The sequence below is a fragment of the Lithobates pipiens genome, unplaced genomic scaffold (genome assembly GCF_037356315.1).
Source record: "Lithobates pipiens isolate NorthernLeopardFrog02 unplaced genomic scaffold, aLitPip1_a1.2 Scaffold_86, whole genome shotgun sequence".
In the NCBI taxonomy this organism is placed as follows: domain Eukaryota; kingdom Metazoa; phylum Chordata; class Amphibia; order Anura; family Ranidae; genus Lithobates; species Lithobates pipiens.
The window spans coordinates 452,848-474,185 of NW_027507910.1; the positions used below are offsets into that span (position 1 = coordinate 452,848).

Below are 21,338 nucleotides of genomic sequence, written 5' to 3' on the forward strand. Positions count from 1 at the left end.
CAGTGGTGTAGTGGGCGGCACAGTGGTGTAGAGGGTGGCACAGTGGTGTAGTGGGCGGCACAGTGGTGTAGAGGGTGGCACAGTGGTGTAGTGGGCGGCACAGTGGTGTAGTGGGCGGCACAGTGGTGTAGTGGGCGGCACAGTGGTGTAGTGGGCGGCACAGTGGTGTAGTGGGCGGCACAGTGGTGTAGAGGGCGGCACAGTGGTGTAGTGGGCGGCACAGTGGTGTAGTGGGCGGCACAGTGGTGTAGTGGGCGGCACAGTGGTGTAGTGGGCGGCACAGTGGTGTAGTGGGTGGCACAGTGGTGTAGAGGGCGGCACAGTGGTGTAGTGGGCGGCACAGTGGTGTAGAGGGCGGCACAGTGGTGTAGTGGGCGGCACAGTGGTGTAGAGGGCGGCACAGTGGTGTAGAGGGCGGCACAGTGGTGTAGTGGGTGGCACAGTGGTGTAGAGGGCGGCACAGTGGTGTAGTGGGTGGCACAGTGGTGTAGTGGGTGGCACAGTGGTTTAGTGGGTGGCACAGTGGTGTAGAGGGCGGCACAGTGGTGTAGTGGGTGGCACAGTGGTGTAGTGGGTGGCACAGTGGTGTAGTGGGCTGCACAGTGGTGTAGTGGTTAGCACTTTCACCTAGCAGCAGTAGGGTTGCTGGTTCAAATCCCGACCAAGACTCTATATGCCTGGAGTTTGCATGTTCTCCCTGTGCCTGTGTGGGTTTCCTCCGGGTACTCCGGTTTCCTCCCACACTACAAAGACATGCTGGGAGGTTAATTAGAACCTGTCCAAAAAAAATCGGCCATAATATGTGAATGTCAATGTTGTAAGTGTGTTGAGACCCTACAGGTTAAAGGACCTCGTAAAAAGCCACAGATGGACACCGGTGGCAAGAAAGGGCCCCGAGGCCATTCAGTTGGCATAGGTAGCGCCATACAAGTCATTCAGAACTGATGGTTTTTTAGTTAATGCTGGAGAATTGGACCACCCGGCAGTTTGTAGCTCAGACACCCCCTGACTTCCCAGGTCTCCCCCCTCGCTGTGGACATCATGAGTGGTTTCCACTCTCCATGTTTTATATTTTATTTATATTATGGAAATTCTGAATTTTCTGGAATATACAGGTGGGAACCCCAAAAACTCCCACATGGACAGGAGAAAACGTGGGAATTATGAGAAATCTCTTTGTTACAAAGTATCTAAGATTTACGTGGCTCCACCTCCGTCTCCAAACCGTGTTTTCATTATTCCTGCCACCGACACCAACATTGGGGTTGGTCTGAAGGACAGTAAACTGGCCCTTTCTTTAGAAAGTTTGGAGCCCTAAACTATGGAGGGGCTATAAACAAACTCCCAAGAGTACAGAATTATACAGGAAGTCAGCGGACATCTTTCTTGGACAACCAGTAGCCGGTGACTGAATGAATGACTTGTATGGCGCTACCCATGCCAACTGAATCGCCTCAGGGCGCTTTCTTGCCAACAGAATCCATCTGCAGCTTTGTGCGGTCCTTTACCCCGTAAGGCCCTGACACGCTTACAAACACATACAACATTGACATACACATATTAAGGCCAATTTTTTTTTAGACAAGGTCTAAATTAACCTCCCAGCATGTCTTTGGAGTGTGGGAGGAAACCGGAGTACCCGGAGGAAACCAACGCAGGCACAGGGAGAACATGCAAACTCCAGGCAGATGGTGTCGTGGTCGGGATTTGAACCAGCGACCCGATTACTGCTAGGTGAAAGTGCTAACCACTACACCACTGTGCCACCCACTACACCACTGTGCCGCCCACTACACCACTGTGCCGCCCACTACACCACTGTGCCGCCCACTACACCACTGTGCCGCCCACTACACCACTGTGCCGCCCACTACACCACTGTGCCGCCCTCTACACCACTGTGCCGCCCACTACACCACTGTGCCGCCCACTACACCACTGTGCCACCCACTACACCACTGTGCCGCCCACTACACCACTGTGCCACCCACTACACCACTGTGCCAACCACTACACCACTGTGCCGCCCATTACACCACTGTGCCAACCACTACACCACTGTGCCGCCTCACTACACCACTGTGCCACCCACTACACCACTGTGCCACCCACTACACCACTGTGCCACCCACTACACCACTGTGCTGCCTCACTACACCACTGTGCCACCCACTACACCACTGTGCCACCCACTACACCACTGTGCCAACCACTACACCACTGTGCCGCCCACTACACCACTGTGCCAACCACTACACCACTGTGCCGCCTCACTACACCACTGTACCACCCACTACACCACTGTGCCACCCACTACACCACTGTGCCACCCACTACACCACTGTGCCAACCACTACACCACTGTGCCGCCTCACTACACCACTGTGCCACCCACTACACCACTGTGCCACCCACTACACCACTGTGCCGCCCACTACACCACTGTGCCAACCACTACACCACTGTGCCGCCTCACTACACCACTGTGCCACCCACTACACCACTGTGCCAACCACTACACCACTGTGCCGCCCACTACACCACTGTGCCAACCACTACACCACTGTGCCGCCTCACTACACCACTGTGCCACCCACTACACCACTGTGCCACCCACTACACCACTGTGCCACCCACTACACCACTGTGCCGCCCACTACACCACTGTGCTGCCCCTGACTGGCTGAGACTTCCCCAGAAATGTTCATTGATGTCCCCTCCTCCCCATATAACGGTCGGCTACAAAGATCGTCTTCTATCTCTTCTTTCTTCTTCTACTTATTAGTACCTGGTTGTAGATTTGCTTACATTATTTGCTTTCTCTCTCTCAGGTCAACAATGAGGAAGTAGCAATAGATTGCCGGCTGGGTCTGGAAGAGGGACGTCCATTCTCCGGGGTGACGGCGTGTATGGATTTCTGTGCCCATGCACACAAAGACCAGCACAATCTCTACAATGGCTGCACTGTGGTAAGGAGACCATTGATGTTGTATCACTCCAACATACTAAAACTGGAGCACTCAGAATCAGGTGCAGCTGGGGGCGTGGTAGCCAATCAGCTTCTTAAGCTGGCCATTGATGGTTCAGATCACGGCCAGTTCAGCAGGGTTCGACCAATCAACCAACATATCAGATTTTGGTTGACTGTGTGTTCTCCTGGCCAGGACGACTCCCCACGCCCCCCGTCCCCCGCCGGTAGTGTTGGAAAGAACAACAGCATGGTTGCTAATAAACTGACAATACTGTATGCATTATACCGATCTATGCAGCAGGTGGCACTGTGGTATTATAGTGTATAGTTCATGTATTCTATGATATATCAGGATGCAATGTCTATCAATGTTCAGTGTACTTTGTTGTTCCTGTTCCTGTTTCTCCATGCTGTAAGACATGTTCTGATATTTTTCCATGAAAGTCATGTTTTCTCTGCATCCAAGAAGCTTCCACCACATTATATCAATACTCTGCTAACAAGTTATGGGCCAGGGCACCCAGCAGGCACTGGAGCAAAGAATTCTACAAATCAGTACTGTATACAAGCTGCTGAAAACTGGGAAGCAGTTCAGATGTGAAGTTTGCAATCACAAAGTTGAACGATGCCAAGTACCAACTGTGGAAGTTTAAACTAGAAATGCTTCTGAACAAGGACAACTTGTGGCAAGTGCTGAATACAGACAGACCCACAAATGGAGAGACAGAGTAATGGGAGAGTAAAGATAGACAGGCAAAAGCTTACTAGTGGAAGATGACCAGCTTATCCACATAAGAATAGAGAAAATGGTCAAAGGTATGTGGACTTCATTACAAAAACTACATTAGCGTTAAAGCTGAGGTCCACCCTAAAGTTACCTGGATAATCCAGGTAACTGCACCCACTTCCGGGATAGCTCTCTGCGGAAAGGGGCGTAACGTACGCCCCTTTCCGCAAGTGCCCGCCCCTTCCCGCAAGTGCCCCGCTGCCTGCTGGGAAACACACAGATCCCAGAGGCAGCGGGGAGCGTCCTTATTGCGCAGCGCGATTCGCGCATGCGCAGTAGGGAACCGGGAAATGAAGCCGAAAGGCTCCATTTCCTGATTCCCATACCCAAGATGGCGGCGGCAGGACCCGACAGGCGACCTAGAGATCGGCTTCGGGTGCCGACATCGCGGGCGCGCTGGACAGGTGTCACTATTTTAAAAGTCAGCAGCTGCAGTATTTGTAGCTGCTGGCTTTTAAAAAAAAAAAAAAAACGTGGACTCCCGCTTTAAAGCCTTAACAGTAATCTTTCTAAAAAGTTGCATAAAATGAGACTAGAAGAAGGCCAGCAAATGTGTGACCACGTGATACGTATGCTAGAGATCATAAAGCAGCTACACACCATCGGAGAGGATATCAAAGATAACCATACTGTTGCCCTGCTCCTCTGCAACCTTCCAGAAACATACACTGCTCTTATTAACACATAGAAACCAGGCCCGAGCAGGAGCTGACACTGGAATATGTCAAAGGCAAATAAATTGATGAATATGACAGAAGGAAAGAAATATGCACCAAAGAAAGCAGAGCCTGTTTTCGCTGTAAAAGGACCAGTAACTTAAAAAAGGACTGTTCTTTCTGGAAAGCTAAGTAGCAAAAGCGACGGCTATCAACAAAAGAAAGAGTCAAAGCAACCACAGGGGAAATTGCAGACACATCGTGGAGTGGCACCTTTAAAGTGACGGAGCGACAAGCCACATGACTAGCGATGAGACCTTCTTCACAAACATTGATTACACTGCAAAAGACAAAGTTTTCCTAGCAAACGGGAAAAGTATCCTAAAGACCAGGGCACCCTGAAGTGCATTACACCACAAGGAGGTGACCACAGCATCCTTGTAAAGAAAGTGCTGAATGTTCCAGAACAAGAAGGCAGCCTTCTATCAGTGAAAAGTCTTGCAAACCTCGATCTCTTACCTTCCAGGGTGATGAATGCAAAATTCACAATAATAAGCGATTCCTTGCAAAAGGAAAACTGAATGATCACCTATACAAGCTCATCACCACAGACCAGCAAGCCAATATAGTCTCTAATGACCTTCACAGCGAATGGATTCACTTCTGGCACAGACGGCCGGGGCACAGAAGTCCAGAGGCTATACGGGACATTATAAAGAGAGGCTTAGCCAAAGATTTGACAATAGTGCCTTACAAAGTCCTCATGAAATGCATGTGCTGTATAGAAGCAAAAGCCACACGTGCTCCCCTTCCACAGGCGTCTCAGAGAAAAACCACCCCCACCCCCTGCAGCTCATACTCAGTGATGTATGCGGTCCATGGAAAACTCCCACATCAGTCAGGAACAGATATCTACTGACCTTCATTGATGATTATCCCAGGTACACGACTACTTATCTGATGAAACACAAGAAGGAAATATCAGAGAAACATCTTTCTAGCATCAAATCCAACGGAACCAGGAAAATAGTGGAGAATAATAATAATAATAAGCAAAGAAATAGCCTCAAATCCGAAGAGACAAGGAAGAGACACCAGACAATCGCACCATACACTCCGGAACAAAGCGGTGTAGCAGAAAGGAAGAATCGCACTCTTATAGAAATGGAAGGTGCATGTTGTCAGATGCCAACCTACCTCACATGTACTGGGGAGCTGTAGTCATGACTGCAACCTACCTACAGAACAGACTAGCCTCAAGAGCCATTAAAAGTACTCCATTTGAAATGTGGCACGGATCAAAGCCTAGCACAGGGCACATCCGAGTGTTTGGATGTAAAGCATATACTTATATTCCAAGTGAAAAGTGATCCAAGCTGGAGAACAGCCATAGAGGGCCTTCTAGTGAGCAAACTAAGGGTTACAGAATCCTGCACCCAAAGACTGACGAAGTGACAATAAGCCGCAGTGTTTATCTTCACCAGAAACACCGATCCCGAAAGCTGCGAAGTGAATGTGCCCAGAAAACCAGAAGAAAAGGTCAACCAACGTGAACCTGTACAGGAGTCGGAACTCACATTGTCTGAATCAAGTTCCCCACCAGATCCTGAACTGCCTGAAGTCAGAAGATCCACTTGGACTACAAAGGGGAGACCACCCAGCAAGCGCTCATACACTGTACAAATCTCGCCGGGGTACTTGAACCAACATCCTGGGAAGACATAGAAAAACGGCCAAAACGTGAAGCCAATAAATGGAGAAAAGCAGCAGAAGAAGAATTAAAGTCACTTCAAGAAAATAAAACCTGGACACTCACAGAGCTCCTCCTAACCGCAAAGCTATAGGAAGTAAGTGAACTTCCAGAGTAAAGTCAGACGCAGAAGGGAATATCCACAAATACAAAGCCGGACTTGTGGACAACAGTTACTGCTATAAACTCGATGAAGATCAGAATGAAACATTCGCTCCTGTCGTAAAACACTCCCCCATCAGAGCGCTTCTCAGAGTCCATTCACACAGGGGCAACTTTGGATCCGACTTGAAGTCGCCCCAAGTTGCCTCAAGTCGTGCAACATGATGAACTCAATGGAAGTGAATGGAGCCTCTTAATGTACACTACTGAAGTCCCTCCACTTCAGAAAAGGTTCCTGCACCACTTCAATCCGACTTCTAGGCGACTTGTACCCATTGATTTCAATGGAAGTCGCCTCCAAGTCTGATCCCCGGTCTTAACTGAAGCAACTTTCCAGGAAGAAAAAATAGTTTTCTAGGCAAACCCCTCCCCCCCACAGAGCTGATTATTATGTGATTGGCCACTGGTAAAGTCCCCTGTCCTGGAAGCAACTTCAAGTTGCCTTATAAGTTGCCCCAAGTGGCGCTGTGATCCACACTCAAGTCGTGTCCAAGTTGCCTCCCAAAGTCTCGCTGGAAGTCGTGTCGCCCCTGTGTGAATGGACCCTTAGTGTTGCACCGCGAGAACGGCATGCAAGTCAAAAACCTAGACGTTAAAACTGCTTTCCTATATATATATATTGTAAAGTTTGGGGATAACAGCTCCGCGGGACCAAGTGCATAAACCAGTATAAGGTGAAACCAAAATACTTTTATTTATAATTAAATCAAACATAAGGCTTTTCTTCAGCATACAAAACGTAAATCAAAGTCCGCTTATCTTCAGCACAAATAATAAGAAAAGAAATCACCTCCAGTTCTGTAGTCGGGTCTTCACCCAAAAGTTTTCAGAGTCCTTATAGAAATCTTTTTGCAGCCTCCAAAACAGCAACACGGCTCCTCAGACAGGTGCTCATCTCCTCCTCCTCCTCCTCACCACCACCTCTCTACTACTTCCTGTCTTATGAGCCGTCTTCTTGGAGGCCTTTAACCCCCTGTGTGCCGAATCCCTGTGGTCAGGGAGGGAGGCTCTTTCCCACCCAAATGTCACTTCAGAGCCCCCCAAATTCCGGGTCCCAACTAACTTTCTCTTAATATAGAGAGGACCGCGAGTCAGTCCTCTCCTGATGACTACACCCAGAATTTCTCACCCATTTTTGGGTGACCCCCTGAGGCCTACCAGGATTTCCTTAAAGGGACCACAACCCGAATATAGGCGCTACAAAGCACCCGTCCAGGACCCAACCTTGGCGCCCTGTACACTATATATATATACATTAAGGAAGATCTCTACTTGGAGCAACCACCAGGGAGCAAGGAGACAACCTTGTGTGTAAACTTCAGAAGAGCATCTACGGTCTTAAGCAATCTGCAAGGATGTAGAATGAGAAAGTAAACAAAGTACTTACTAGAGAGGGATTCTCAAGAAGTAAAGCAGACCCCCGGCTCTACTCCAAGGAGACAGATGGATGGATATACATCCTTATCTATGGTGATGACATTATAACCTGTTTTGAACAAGAAAGGCCATTACAATCGGATAGTTCACAAGCAGAAAGAAAATTCTGAAATCAAAGAACTTGGGAACATTAACTACTAACTGGGAATCCAAATAGGGAGGGAAATGGAAGTTATCGTCTCAACCAATCTCAGAAAATCTCCAGAATCTTGGAACAAATCCATATGCAAAATGCAAAGGAAATGAAAACTCCTATGGAACCAGGCTATCAAAAGGGCAAAGCAGAAAACTTGCTACCCAAATATGACACGTATCACAAAGCAAACAGTGAACTGCTATATGTTGCCACTGTGACAAGAGGGCAGTGGGTATACTGTGTATAGGGCAGTGGGTATACTGTGTATAGGGCAGTGGGTATACTGTGTATAGGGCAGTGGGTGTACTGTGTATAGGGCAGTGGGCATACTGTGTATAGGGCAGTGGGCATACTGTGTATAGGGCAGTGGGTATACTGTGTATAGGGCAGTGGGCATACTGTGCATAGGGCAGTGGGTGTACTGTGTATAGGGCAGTGGGTATACTGTGTATAGGGCAGTGGGTATACTGTGTATAGGGCAGTGGGTACACTGTGTATATTGCAGTGGGTATACTGTGTATAGGGCAGTGGGTATACTGTGTATAGGGCAGTGGGTATACTGTGTATAGGGCAGTGGGTATACTGTGTATAGGGCAGTGGGTATACTGTGTATAGGGCAGTGGGCATACTGTGTATAGGGCAGTGGGCATACTGTGTATAGGGCAGTGGGCATACTGTGTATAGGGCAGTGGGTATACTGTGTATAGGGCAGTTGGTATACTGTGTATAGGGTAGTGGGCATACTGTGTATAGGGCAGTGGGTATACTGTGTATAGGGCAGTGGGCATACTGTGCATAGGGCAGTGGGTATACTGTGTATAGGGCAGTGGGCATACTGTGCATAGGGCAGTGGGTATACTGTGTATAGGGCAGTGGGTATACTGTGTATAGGGCAGTGGGCATACTGTGTATAGGGCAGTGGGCATACTGTGTATAGGGCAGTGGGCATACTGTGTATAGGGCAGTGGGTATACTGTGTATAGGGCAGTGGGCATACTGTGTATAGGGCAGTGGGTATACTGTGTATAGGGCAGTGGGCATACTGTGCATAGGGCAGTGGGTATACTGTGTATAGGGCAGTGGGCATACTGTGTATAGGGCAGTGGGTATACTGTGTATAGGGCAGTGGGCATACTGTGTATAGGGCAGTGGGTATACTGTGTATAGGGCAGTGGGCATACTGTGCATAGGGCAGTGGGTATACTGTGTATAGGGCAGTGGGTATACTGTGTATAGGGCAGTGGGCATACTATGCATAGAGCAGTGGGCATACTGTGCATAGGGCAGTGGGCATACTGTGTATAGGGCAGTGGGTATACTGTGTATAGGGCAGTGGGCATACTATGCATAGAACAGTGGGCATACTATGCATAGGGCAGTGGGCATACTATGCATAGGGCAGTGGGCATACTATGCAGGAAAGTCTCAGCTCCCTGTCAGTGGCACTGGAACGCAGTGAAGAGAGAGATACAATACCTCAAAGAAACAATTTAGATGAAGTTACAGTTACCAGCAACATCCAATCCAAAACCGGTCGGATATGTGGATGCTGATTGGGCCAGTGACAGCATAGACCACAAATCCACAAGTGGATTCATCTTCCATTATGAGGAAGGAACCATAAGTTGGTCTAGTTGAAAGCAAACAAATGTCGCTCTATCTTCAATTGAAGCAGGGTACATTGCAGCAGCACACGCATGTCAAGAAGCGATATGGATTTGTCAACTTTTTGTGGACATTGGGATATACATGTCAAAATTCCAGTTTTTGAAGACAACCAGGGATGTATAAAGCTTACGCAATCAGAAAGGGTCAATCCTAGGACCAAACACATCAACGTTGAATATCACCCACTGAGGGAAAATCAAGAGCAAGGTGTTATTGACATTCAATACTGCCCGTCAAGAGGTGATGACTGCTGATTCACTCACCAAGCCTTTGTTGAAGGAATATCATAATAATATCCAGAAGAAGCTGAATGTAATATGACAAAGCTCATGCTGTTGAGAATGGGTGTTGGAAAGAACAACAGCATGGTTGCTAATAAACTGACAATAGTGTATGCATTATACCTATCTATGCAGCAGGTGGTGCTGTAGTATGATTGTGTATAGTTCATGTATTCTATGCTATACTAGGATGTATTGTCTGTCTAGGTTCTGTGTACTTGTTTGTTGTTCCTGTTCCTGTTTCCCCATCCTGTGAGACATTTTTCTGCATCCAAGAAGCTTCCAGCACATTATATCAATACTCTAACAGGGAGAACACAATAGCTACGCGGGAGGGATTCCCCCTCCAACGCTGACTGTGTTGATGGGGAATGGAGTGATTTTCTTTCTTGCAACACGTGGTTGCAGGAAGGAAAATCACACCATCTATGGCCAGCTTAACGTCAGATTGTTCAGTTAAGCTTTGCCAAAAAGCTGCACCAGAGTTTACACTCTCCAGTTTTAGTAAGACCCCTTTCACACTGCGGCGGACGGGCGTTGACAGTAAAAAGCCGCTAGTTTTCGCAGCATTTTACCGTCATTTTAGTGGCGCTATTCAGGCCGCTAACGGTGTTTAATCTTGCTAACTGCCGAATAAAGATTTAAATGCTCCTGTGTAGTGCCCCGGCCAAAGCGCTTTGGCAGAGGTGCCATTCATTTCAATGGGCAGGCGCGATGTGTACACCGCTCTCCCCGCTCCAAACAAGCTGCTTGCAGGACTTTTTTTAACATCCTGCCGGCGCAGCGTCCCCGTGTGACCGCACTCTGGCTTTCAGGTTGGGAATGTAGGGAAGGTGTTTTTCAGGCACTTTACATGCGCTGTTTTTAGCCCAAAAGTGCATGAAAAACGCCTCAGTGTGAAAGGGGTCTAAATCAGCCCCTATATGACCAAAGTTTTGTGAAAACCTGACTACCACATCTTCTGTAAGGGAAAATATGAGGACACCCTTCTAAAGTATTCACTGTACTGCTAGTACTACATCATACAAGAAATTGGGGGGATTTACTAAGGCCGGGTCCACACATATGCGAATTGGATGCCGGTTTCCTCACATCCAATTCTCATGGCATCCGAGTGTGACCGGCTCTCAATGGAGACATTTCACACAATCCGGGGTGGCTGCGGTCCAGATTGAAAAAGGGTCCGGTGCGTGTTTGGGTCCGGTTCTGGGGCAAATTCAGTCAAAATTTCGGATCTGAATCGCACGTGAACAGACACGCCGCGGACCTCAGGCACGAATCTGCAACCGCAGATGTGTGAACTCAGCCTAAAACTGGAGCACACAGAATCTGAATGTGCATAGTAGCCAATCAGCTTCTTTAATGGTGGGGCTACTATGCACAGCTGCAACAGATTCTCTGTGCTCCAGTTTCAGCGGCAATCCCCCCCCCAATTGTAGACAGTTGTGTTCCTCCAACCTTTTGGTAATAGTTTAGTGAAGACCCTTTTCTGTTCCATCATGACTGTGCCCCTCCTGTGTACAAGGCCAGCTCCATAAAGATATGGAACTCCAGTGTCCTGTACAGAGCCCTGACCTCATCCCTAATGAACACCTTACTATTCACACATGGAGCTCCTCACCTACCACCTCAAATTCAACCCCATTGAACACCTTACTATACGTGCATGGTGTTCCTCACCTACCACCACAACTTCAACCCTACTGAGTACCTTTCTATTCACGCATTGTGTCTCTCACCTACCACCACATTCTAAACCCTACTGAAGACCTTTCTATTCACACATGGTGTTCCTCACCTACCACCACAACTTCAACCCTACTGAACACCTTTGGGATGACCTGGAATGTTGACTGCAGGCCAGGTCTTTTTTTTTTGGTGCCCAACGTGAGGTAGATCGAGTGGAGTTGGATTAGAATCTCTGTTGGGTTCTTTTTGCTGCCTGTGCCCCGGTTGAGGGGAATTGCTGTGACAATTGTCTAAAGGGCATTTCCCAATGGAAAGATATTCTCTCACTTCCTGTAGAGTCTACAGGACTGAAAATGGAGGGAAATCTCTTTTATGAGAAATGTTTGGGAAAAAGAAACTGACAGTGTTTTACCCTTCTCCACTCTGTCTTAAATGATAAAAAGAGTTTTGGCTTTAGATATTCTTTTCCATTCCTGAGTGAAGCCCAGTCATCAGAGTTTGCAGTAACTATTGAAGTCTATGGGGTCCCAGTCAGTATGTCAGGATTGCCCAGGTTGGTGAGCCATAGTTGTTATTTTCTTCTATCGGATTGAGATAACTCCCATCTGTCTTCTGTGTAGGTCTGCACCCTGACGAAGGAGGACAACAGGATGGTGGGGAAAATTGCTGAAGATGAACAGCTCCATGTGCTACCTCTTTACAAGGTCTGCAGTACAGACGAGTTCGGGAGTGAGGAGGCCCAGGCAGAGAAGATCAGGAAAGGAGGACTACAGGTGCTCAGCTCCTTCCCTCGAGAGGTCCGCAAGCTTCCCGAACCTGCCAAGTCCTGCAGGCAGAGGCAGCTGGAAGCCAAGAAGGCCGCTGCTGAGAAGAAAAAGCTCCAGAAAGAGAAACTGACAACACCCGATAAACCCAAGCAGGAGCCGGAAGACCTGAAACTCAACCAGCAGAACCCAGGTATGGTATGTCCTGGTATGAAATGAACTCCGTGTTGGTGTCAGGACCTTCACTGTATAGACATCAGAAGACATTTGTGGGCACTAGATGATGCTGAGGGCAAATGTTGGCTTTCAGTGTTCCTCTGAAATCTTCCCATTTACTATTCCTTCTATTGCCAAGCTTTGCCATGCCAGTGGCTGGTTGGAACAGGGCCAGGACAAGGGGTGGGCAGGAGGGGAAACTGGGCTGGGCACAGTGAAGCAAAGGGGCAAAGATGGGGTACAGGGTGGAACGCCCATTCTAATGCACATACAGTGGGGAAGGGGGGCACAATTTTAGATCCTTGCCCTGGGCCCTGGACAACCCTGTCCCAGTACTGGGTTGGAATATGCCATCAGTCCAGCAGCTGGTAGGGAATTCCTAGCTTGACATATACCCCGAAATGGTGCTGCCAAGAAGCAATCTGGACACATCTTCAGGTTGTGATTATTTATACAAAGTAGCCATGGCAGAGAGTGACCACACCTGATAATCCTCCCAATTCACAATCCAAAGAGACCGTAAGGTGTGCTGATTCCTGGAGATGTGGTGTTGTAGAGGAATGGATGACAGCCAATGATTGGTGCCGGCTTCACGGATTGCTGTTATATTTCTACTGGCATTATTTGTAGCAGATCTGACACTTAGTGTTAGTTGAAACATCTTTATACATAAAGTATTAATTCATGAGAACAAATCTTTGCAGCGGGTTCATGAAGGATTCAGGTTTCATATGAAGAAAAGCTGAATATATTTTCAGGTGAAGCTGTTAGCATAGAAATTTGGGAGCGTCCATTGCTGACTCTTCAATGTCAGACAACCTGATGTTGGCTTCTACCTGGAGAGTCAATGATCTGCAAACACCTGTAAATCCGGAGCTCCTGTCCTGCACATATTTTTCGGGTTACCCGCATAATCTTTATGTCTTCTCTATATTTTTCCATTGCACAAAAGTTTTTATTAAACAAATTGTGCATACACATTAAGCTTGCATGTTCTATGTACAATCCATCCATTATATGAGGATCGACATATACAAATACAGTGTAGGTTTCAAACTATTTTGTAATAGTAAAACTTTCCATCGGAGTAGAAAAACGTTGAGATCGTCCTAATAAAGGAGATTTCATGTAAACGTACTTCAGATGATATATTTCCGGGGAGTCATACTATTTTATTATACTTAGATGGACATCCCCGATTCATGTATAAGAGGTAGGGTAGTATCCACCTTCCAATCTACAGAGTTGGGAGGTAAAGGTCTCAATTTTCCTGGCCGAGAACAATGTTTCATGCAGGAATATCTTTGTGTATTTATCAATAGAATGGGAAATATCCCGAGCAGGCACTGATTCTGGGAACCCATGGTGTCGTGTAGAAAGGCTACAATCTGTTCCCAAAGGCCTTGTGTTTTGGGTCAGGACCAAATTAGGTGGGAACATGTACCGCCTCTTGGTTGCACATCAATGAAGAGGTAAACTGGCCACGTTTATATCCAGCCACTCTCGGGGGAGGGAGATATGCTCCATGGAGTATAAAGATTTGGGATAGTCTATCCGAGAGCTTCGGAGACACAGCCTTGCAGGACTCCGGGGCCTCTTCCCATTCCTCACCCTCCATTGGTCCTGCCTCCCTCTCCCAACGGGCTTTATGATCATACACTAGTTTGGTGGAAGCAGGGGTAGAAAGCATACTGTAAAAAGTCGATATCAATTTTTGGGGGTCTGTGATTTTAACTAGCGCCATAATGGCATTGGGGGTAGGTCGTGGAAGGGATTGTGGAAATTGTGAATGGACAGCGTGTCGGATCTGTAAAAATCTGAAAAACGTGGTTCTGAAGCGTGTCATAAGTGCGTCAAAGGTCTTAAGATTTCCATCTGACAGCAGGTGGTGTAAGTATTCCCTGAGTGCTGCAGACCTCTGCGTTCTGTATCTGGAGGGATTCAGAGAGGAGTTTGTTATGCCATAGTGGAGTATAATCATTATATTGTGGTACCCCTAGTTTGTTAGAAGCGAGGTCCCAAATGTGCCTATAATGATACAATAGGGTCTGTCTCCCCCTGATTCTGCACCCCCAGAACCTACTGCTATCGCACACATCGGATCCCGAGTGCGCCGCGCCCAGGCCGGGCACAATAGGGCACTAAATCTTTCGCTATCGGTTTTGTCTATGGGGAATAATTGGGATAGCTGGGATGTAATGTAGTATAGGTTAAAATCAGGTAAGGCTGTGCCCCCCAGGTCTGGTGGGTTCTTAAGCGTCTGCCAAGCAAGTTTATGTCTGGCCCTCTCCCAGACAAAAGGCTTAAGGTGGGCTTCCAGAAATATAAAGTATTTCAGAGGTAGGTATATCGGAGTATGCCATAAGATATATAGAATTCTGAGCAGCAGTATCAATTTCATTAGGTTTATACGACCCCAGACACCTAGAGGTAGACGGGCCCAGCTTTATATTTTGGATTCAATAAGGGAGAAAAGAGACTCGATGTTGAGAGAGATGTAATCAGCCGGGGATCTGGATACGTATCCCTATATCCCCCATATCTGTATCCCTAGGTATTTAATAATCCCTAGGTATTTAATAGTGTTGACACGTTGTAGTGGTAGCCGGGCCTGGGACTCAGAAGGTGGGAAGCTATCAATGGGTAAGAAAATGGCCCAAACTGTTCGTTGAAAGTGCGGTGTGAAGAAAGGAACCCGAGTCGGCCAAGTATCACAATGTATTATCTGCGTACATCCTGATTTTTTCCGTTAGGAACCCAAACTCAGTCCTCGGATCTCTTGATTTGCTTGCATAGACATGGCCAGGGGTTCAGCAGCAATGTCTTCTCTATATTTAAATGTTGTGTTAAGAAAGTCCTCCTCCATCTATGGCAAGATCTGTGCAGTTCTTATTCCGTATTCTTATTTTGGGCCCGGTGTCAATGGACTTCACACAAGTCTATGGGAATGCAAAACCCGCTTGAAGCAATGAAATGCAGATCAGAAGGAGGTCCACTGCAGGTGAAATGTGCCCGCCAGTGGTTTCTGAATGGCTAACTGACCCCATTGACGATAACTGAGCCCATTGACGATAACTGAGCCCATTGACGATAACTGAGCCCATTGACGATAACTGAGCCCATTGACGATAACTGAGCCCATTGACGATAACTGACCCCATTGACGATAACTGACCCCATTGACGATAACTGAGCCCATTGACACCAGCCCTAAACTTGTGGACACAGACCATTAATAAGTCGGGTCAGAGAGAACCCGTGTGATTAATAACCAAGACTTTAGCTGTAATAGGAATAAAGAAAGCCGGGTTTGCTGGGGGTACTGTACATCCCGATTCTGGTGGGCTTCATTCTTATATATGGATTTGGAGAGTTTGTCATTCATTTGGCCATACTAATAGCCTTGTATTTATTTCTTCTTTAGGTATGACCCAGCAACCAGTCAAGCCTTGCATAAAAGTGGAGCCTTCCAATCCCTACAATAACTTCAAATATAATGCAAATGGAGTCGTCGAGAGCTACTCGGTGTTAGGCAGCTGCAGGCCTTCAGATCCCTACAGCATGAACAGTGTTTACTCCTACCATTCTTTCTATGCACAACCACCTACACTGCCTTCCTTGAATGGATATCATTCAAAATTTGCTCTTCCTTCTTTTGGATATTACGGCTTTCCCAATAATCCCGTGGTCTCTTCCCAGTATATGAATTATGGTGCCGGTGATGCAAAGTCTGGAGGGTGGATGAATAACAAAAAGTCTGAAATCCAATCAGGGTCAGAGGGTATAAGCCAAGGCTATGGAAATGAGCAAAACTATGGGAAATCTGGAGACAGCAGATCCACCAGCACCCCTCTCCGGACTACACCCGCTCCCGTCGACACCACTCCATATTTTAACAAAGTGATTAAGAAGGAGCCTGTGAATGATTACTCCTACGATCCATTCCAGAGATCTCCAAGCATCCATTCTCAGAGTCCCGCTTTAAATCTCTCCATGCCGAAAAATGAGCAGGCCTTTCCATTTAAAGCAAACGGAGCTTTGCCTTCATCTGAAAGGACGAACTCAGAGGGTTCCCAAAGTATGTATACGGCCAGTGAGAAAGCAAATTTAGTAAATGGTCTAGATAAGAGAGATTATTATGGTGCCCAAACTAATGGTGTAGGATTCAAGAACTATCATGGACAAAGCAAACAGTGGGGAGACTATGGGCTCGATGCTCAGATGGTTCAGCGTGACTCAAACACTCCAGTAAAGGTTTGGAGCTCCTGCAAGCTCAATGACGGTTCGGCTAACCTGATGTCTCCTGGAAACGCTCAGGACAAGAACTGGAATAGCGGTCGAGCCATGAAGGAGACGACGGCTTTCCAGGAGAAGCTTTGGAATTCAGTTGCCGGTAACGATAGATGTAGTGTAACACCTAGTGGGATGCAGGACAAGTCATGGAATATATTTTCTGCTCCGGCCACTCCATCTACCCCTTTAAAATCAGACAGCTGGGATCCATACAGTCTAGATGACAATATGGAGGAGACTCCTGCCAAGAAAGAAGAGAATGAGGAGGAAGAGTGGTCAGACAGCGAGCACAACTTCCTGGATGAAAATATTGGAGGAGTTGCGGTAGCTCCAGCCCATGGCTCCATTCTGATAGAGTGTGCACGGAGAGAGCTTCATGCCACCACCCCCCTGAAGAAGCCCAACCGTTGTCACCCAACCCGCATTTCATTGGTATTCTACCAACACAAGAATTTAAATCAACCTAACCATGGACTGGCACTCTGGGAAGCCAAAATGAAGCTACTGGCAGAGCGAGCGCGGTTAAGGCAAGAGGAAGCTGCCAGACTGGGCATCAAACAAGAAGTCAAAAGCTTTGGGAAGAAGAGAAAGTGGGGAGGTGCTGCCACTACAGAGACCCCACCGATCGATAAGAAGGACTTCATCCCAACTCGAGAAGCAGCTACTAGACTAACAAACTCTTATACCACTTCATCCATGTATGCCTATACCAAGGTGACGGGACCATACAATCTTTTTAAATGAGATTAGCTGCCATTGCGGCAATTGTACCTCAACTCATTGACGGCACTGTAATCTATGGTGCTATTCGTGGTGCTTTTATACTTGTGTACAGCGGGGAATCCTGTACACATCTCCCAGGACTTAACCTTCAGCAAGAGAACTTTAACTGTATCATTTTTTTTCCAATTAATCTTAAAAAGATTTATATCTACATTTTTTTTATAAAAAAACCTACTGTTGTACAACAGATGATAAGAAAACACAGAAAAATCATGGCATACTTTTACCACACACACACAGAAATAGATTTTTAATTGCATTGAAACATATATTTATTGGATTTTTATAGAACAACAACGGTGCAGAAGCTGCGGCCCGAAATGTGGAAATATTTTTTTTAAGCTACTAGGAATGACAGACCACCATGACGATGCTGGCAGATTTGATTTGATTTTATTTCCTTTATAGCAGATGGTAATCACTATACGGGCGAGATCACAGATGCAGCATCCCTTGTGATGTCACTTCCTGTCGGTCCATCGATGGGCGAGACCACGGATGCAGCATCCCTTGTGATGTCACTTCCTGTCGGTCCAACGATGGGCGAGACCACGGATGTAGCATCCCTTGTGATGTCACTTCCTGTCGGTCCAATGAAAGGCGAGACCATGGATGCAGCATCCCTTGTGATGTCACTTTCTGTTGGTCCAACGAAAGGCGAGACCACAGATGCAGCATCCCTTGTGATGTCACTTCCTGTTGGTCCAATGAAAGGCGAGACCACAGATGCAGCATCCCTTGTGATGTCACTTCCTGTTGGTCCAACGATGGGCGAGACCACGGATGCAGCATTCCTTGTGATGTCACTTCCTGTCGGTCCAATGAAAGGCGAGACCACGGATGCAGCATCCCTTGTGATGTCACTTTCTGTTGGTCCAACGAAAGGCGAGACCACAGATGCAGCATCCCTTGTGATGTCACTTCCTGTTGGTCCAACGATGGGCGAGACCACGGATGCAGCATCCCTTGTGATGTCACTTCCTGTCGGTTCAATGATGGGCGAGGCCATGGATGCAGCATCCCTTGTGATGTCACTTCCTGTCGGTCCAACGATGGGCGAGGCCATGGATGCAGCATCCCTTGTGATGTCACTTCCTGTCGGTTCAATAATGGGCGAGGCCATGGATGCAGCATCCCTTGTGATGTCACTTTCGAGCTTTGCACAGAATTCTGTCACCTACAAAGCAGTAATACAGATGTGTTGGGAAAGCAATGCTACAGAAAGCAGCAGTCTTTCCATTTTTTATCTATTTATAACTTAATTAAACGACAGAAAAGGACGCGTTTGTCTCCTGAGTCGGATGAAAGGAATAAATTATTCTCAGCCTTTAGAGCTTTTAAAATGACCACATTGGAGATTGACTTTTTATTTTTGCTGCTTTTAATTTTCAGACCAAAATGAAATGATAATCAGACGAGTCACTTTATAGACACATCTGTGTTCCTGTCTTCTAGGTTCCCCGTCCGATGGATGAGATATCGATAAGCACAGGTTCTGATGCTGCATCTAAAGATGAAACTTTGCTTTTCGTTTTGGTTGGAATAGGAAACCCAACGGTCAGGAATTGTCTTCTGCTTCCTGCTGGGGAGATTTATCTCGACTTCCTGTCTGGTAGGAAGTGGGAGGAGATCTCACAACAGGAAGTGGGAGGAGACACTCTGATAGACATCATTGTGTCCCCTCTGGAAGATTCCACTTCCCTTCCTCTTCTGGTGATATTGGCTTCATCCTCAGAGATAGGGAAGGGTGAATCTCCCCAGCGGGGACTAGACATGTGCGTTTTTCTTCCAAATTAATATTCCAACAAGTTTTTCGTTATTTGGAGATTCGGATATAGCGGAATACCCAAATCACTGGTTTACCGAATGCTCCGAATAACAAAATTTGTTCGCATTTCCAAAATTCTAATAGAAATTTTACATTGAATTCCATTCGAATTCGACCTGTAAACATTCTTCTGAAATCAAAGACTATGGGGGGGGGGGTTATTTACTAAAGGCAAATCCACTTTGCACTGCAAGAGCACTTGGAGGTTCAGTCGCTGTAGATCTGAGGGGAAGATCTGAAATGAGGGGAAGCTCTGCTGATTTTATCATCCAATCATGTACAAGCTAAAAAGCTGTGTTTTTATTTTCCTCGCATGTCCCCCTCGGATCTCCAGCGACTTCACTTCCAAGTGCACTTGTAATGCTGAGTGGATTTTCCTTTAGTAAATAACCCCCTGTGTGTTATTAGAGGGATATTTCCAAATAATGATGTTTTTGTTACAGTAAGCTAAAAGTTATTTAAAGTAAAACTAAAGGCAAAACTTTTTTATTATTAGTTTTGAATGGAGGGGGGAGGGACTAGAACCCCTGTCAGTTTTTAGTGCTGTCTGTACCCCTGTTAAGGAGATCCCCCCTCCCCCCCCCCCTCTATCTATCTAGTTTATCATTATCATTCAGAGTGAAAGAAAATCCCAGAAAAGTATTAGAGGAGAAATCCTCCAATGGGGACACTAGTTCTGCCCCCCCCCCCACCCTTCCAGGGATTCCCTCCATTCGTAGGGATTTCCTCTCACTTCCTGTTTGGGTATGGGACAGGAAGTGAAATCTCTTCAATGGGACACAGGAGTTATAACCCCCCTCCCCCGCTCTGTCCAAAAAGTGTTGCCTATAGTTCTGCTTCACAGAGTCTTTGTAATCATTTCATGAAGATTTTTATTTTGATTGGTCACTTTGCTGCGTTTGAATTGAAAAAAAAAAAAAAAATGTATCATTTTCGATTGGACCGATTTGAAATTTATCGATCCAAACGTTTTGAATTGGAAAAAAAAAAAGAAAATCGGTAAATTTAAAAGGATTTTGTTTTCGTCATGCACATGTCTAGCGGGGACACCGGCAGTAATATAAACCTGACAGGGTCACTAACCCTTCCCTATTCTATCCAAAGCCAGAAAAGAAGAGCTTTTAGCTGGAGACGGACTGTGAATTGTGGAATGAGAAGGGCTGCTGTATCTCACATCCAATGAAAACTGTGAATAGATAGGTCCATGCATTCTCTGTATTTTATTCATAGTATATATGGTGCTGGTAGACTGGGGCATTCTCTGTTTCATTAAAATCAGTGGTGCTGTCATGCAGACCAAAACCGCCTGGATTTTTTTATTTCTCTTTTAGCTTGTTGTAAAGGTTTTATTTTTGTGAGGTGGGGGTGGGGGTGGGGGGGGGGGGTTATTATTCTTTAAATTTCTTATTAGTCTGGCTAATGATTGCAAATCGTGGTGCTACACTGTCAGTTACAGCAACAACTCGGGGGAGGGGGGGGGGGGTTGGGGGAGGGGGGGGGGACTGGAAATGCAGGTGCTACAAATAATAATAAGTGATGAAATAAAAGTATTTTTATGAACATAGTTGGAAGAAGACTATCTAGATTTTTAAGGAGGTAAATAGCTTCTAGATTGGATAGAGTTGCCGGACGGTGCCAGGGAAGGAATCTCCGTAAACATTGCACCGGCGCCGTCGGCCGACCCGCGTCCGGGGCGGCTCTCAGAATGTAAATCCAGCGATGACGTGCTGATCAAGGACTATTTTTATGTTAGTTGAATTAGGAATATGCATGGGGGAGGCCCGTGTCTTCTATGATCCGTCGGTCTGTATATAGCTTTCTTTTCTGTTTTGTAACATTATTTTAAAGCACTTTTTATCCTGCTGCAAACATTGAAATAGAAGATGGGAGATCTGTATATAGTAGCTGAATATTTAA

General features: G+C 46.6%; 1 protein-coding gene across 5 annotated transcripts in view; it reads left to right on the plus strand.

Annotated features, from left to right (window-relative positions):
- The window catches only part of TET3 (tet methylcytosine dioxygenase 3), a 189,078-nt gene extending 168,355 nt beyond the window's left edge, over positions 1–20,723 (plus strand). For all 5 annotated transcript variants that reach the window (XM_077474461.1, XM_077474460.1, XM_077474462.1 and 2 more), the window contains 3 exons: positions 2,832–2,969; positions 12,158–12,494; positions 15,942–20,723. In XM_077474461.1, coding sequence (XP_077330587.1) covers positions 2,832–2,969; positions 12,158–12,494; positions 15,942–17,554 — 2,088 coding nt within the window. In that variant the 3' untranslated portion in view covers positions 17,555–20,723. The remainder of the gene's footprint in view (positions 1–2,831; positions 2,970–12,157; positions 12,495–15,941) is intronic.
- Positions 20,724–21,338: the final 615 nt, after the last annotated feature.